Genomic DNA, 2,299 nt, shown 5'->3' on the forward strand with positions numbered 1-2,299 from the left:
CATTTACTTTTGAAAAATACAATACACAATAACGAAGCTTCATCCAACAAACCTAGTTATGTCTCAACAAATTTCCTTTTTGATGTCATATCATGTTTACATAGTCAATCAGTGTGGTTGGATTTTATTTTCATTTTTATTAATTTAGTATCCTCCGTATCTCATTTTAAATACTCCATTCGTTCCTGAAAATTTATCACCTATTTCCATTTTTGTCCGTCCCTAAAAATTTGTCACATTTCACTTTTACCATTTTTGATAGTAGACCCCACATTCCACTAACTCATTCTCTCTCATATTTTATTATAAAACTAATAATATAAAAATAGGATTCACATGCCACTAATTTTTTCAACCCACTTTTTATTACATTTCTTAAAACTCGTGTCGGGTCAAATGGTGATAAATTATGGGAGACGAGGGGAGTATATTTTTTTACGGACATCATGTGAGCCGTTTCTTTTCTTAACTAAATAAATTTTTTATCTTTATTACTCAATACTTTCTCTTAACCCTACCTTATTCTATGTAGGCTATGATTTATTCCGGTGCACAAAACTTTATAAATTCTTATGCCGAAATAGAAATGACTCACTTACCCAACACGACAAAGTAGACGGCCAAAATGTATTTTGCAACTTTTGATTTTTCGGTAACCTTGATTATAACTAATTAAACCACAAAAGATATATAATAAGATGAAAATCAAACATTTAGGTAATAAATTGACTTATGCAATCAAAACCATTCTACCCCACTGCTCATAGTTATAGCTCAAACACTAAACTAAAATGTCCAACAATATTTCTACAAAACAAAGCTTGAATTATTTGTATATAAAAGAGAAAAAACTAACAAAGACACCTAATACAAAGAGGTAACAAATTCTCCAAATAAAAACAAGTTATTTATGTATAAACCACAGCATCAAGAATTCATCTGAATCCATTAGGACACAGGAAATAAAAAGGTCAAAAAAAGGTGTCATCACATTCACATATGACTTGTGCAAACTGATACTCTTTCTTCCCTGGCTTTGTGAGACCTCTTGCAATGCGCAATAGCAGCCTGAATTGGGCTCTCAACCTCGGAGCTCGAGGCGATGCCCCTCTTCAAGGCCAGCACGTTTAAATTAGACGTCGAACCTTTGGGCTTCGACAGCTGTTTGATGGCCCCGGAGAATGATCTCCGGTGCCTCCCCCTCTGATCTTCGTTGTACTTGATCTGCCCGAACGGGGCCACATTCTTGATATGCTCGTTCTTCGCCTTGGAAACATCGGTAGCAGAGTGTTGGCTCATGCTCGTGCAGCCGGAGGATTTGGTGAAGAGGGACTTGATGTAGGAGGTCCATTTGATCTTGGACGAGGGAGACGAAGACGACTGTTTAATCATCTTCTTCTTCCTTGTCCATGATTTCTTGTCATGATTGGCAAGGATGATATCCTTGTAGTCATCCGAGGTCAGCTCTCTACTGACCTCGCATGACTCTGAGGGGGAGATGTTGCACGACTCGAAGGGAGTGGTGGCAACGGGAGTGCTGAAGGGCTCGTCGTCATTGTGGAAAGGGGTGGTGGAGTGGAGGATCTTGTGGACCATCTCGAGGCGGGGCGGGAGGTGGAGGGGAAGGAGCTTCCCCATGTAGAAGAGCTCGTCCGCGGGGGATGTAGTGGCGTACGGGTCCCGGTCGGACGAGCTCGAGAAGCTTTGTTGGAATTCAAACTCATTGTTTGAGGATTGATTGAAGATGCTACTGTGGTTGTCCAAGGATTGGTGATGGTGGTGGTGGTAGTGCTCGATTTCTACTTCCATGTCGATGTAGTCATCTTCTTGAGATGATGATGATGATGTTGTTGATGATGAATCCGAGTAGGAGTTGTGGAGATTTTGTAGCATTTTTTCTATTAATGTTGTAAAAAAATTTGTTTGCTTGGTTTCTTAGTTTGGCTCTAGTATATATAAGGGAAAAGGGGGGAGAGGGTTGTGTATTTTATAGTACTATACTTTTATACGTTTCCTTTATATTTTATTTTGATCATGTCATACTTATATACGTAAATAGAAAAGTTTTATAATTTCATAGGTGATTAATATAATGCGGTTGAATTGAATGTGATTTAGTAACTCACTTTGCTTACTATTTGTTTTGAAAAAAATTAATTTGAGTTAATAAATTATCGAGCAACGATATAAATGAATGAAACTAAAATTCAGCACTTACAAGAAACATAAAATCATTGAATTGAATAATTTGAACATTATTTAAATGATTTTAAATGGCATCATTAGTTCTTCATAGCCA

General features: G+C 37.4%; 1 protein-coding gene across 1 annotated transcript; it reads right to left on the reverse strand.

The window, feature by feature from the left end:
- Positions 1-804: 804 nt before the first annotated feature.
- On the reverse strand, positions 805-1,933 carry LOC125190810 (putative membrane-associated kinase regulator 4). The gene has a single exon (XM_048088213.2). The coding sequence runs from the start codon at positions 1,891-1,893 to the stop codon at positions 994-996; it is 900 nt and encodes a 299-aa protein (XP_047944170.1). The 5' UTR covers positions 1,894-1,933; the 3' UTR covers positions 805-993.
- Between the last annotated feature and the right edge of the window lie 366 nt (positions 1,934-2,299).

This window comes from Salvia hispanica, chromosome 5 (genome assembly GCF_029641045.1).
Source record: "Salvia hispanica isolate PSC_SH4W2 chromosome 5, Shi_PSC_v1, whole genome shotgun sequence".
Lineage (NCBI taxonomy): Eukaryota > Viridiplantae > Streptophyta > Magnoliopsida > Lamiales > Lamiaceae > Salvia > Salvia hispanica.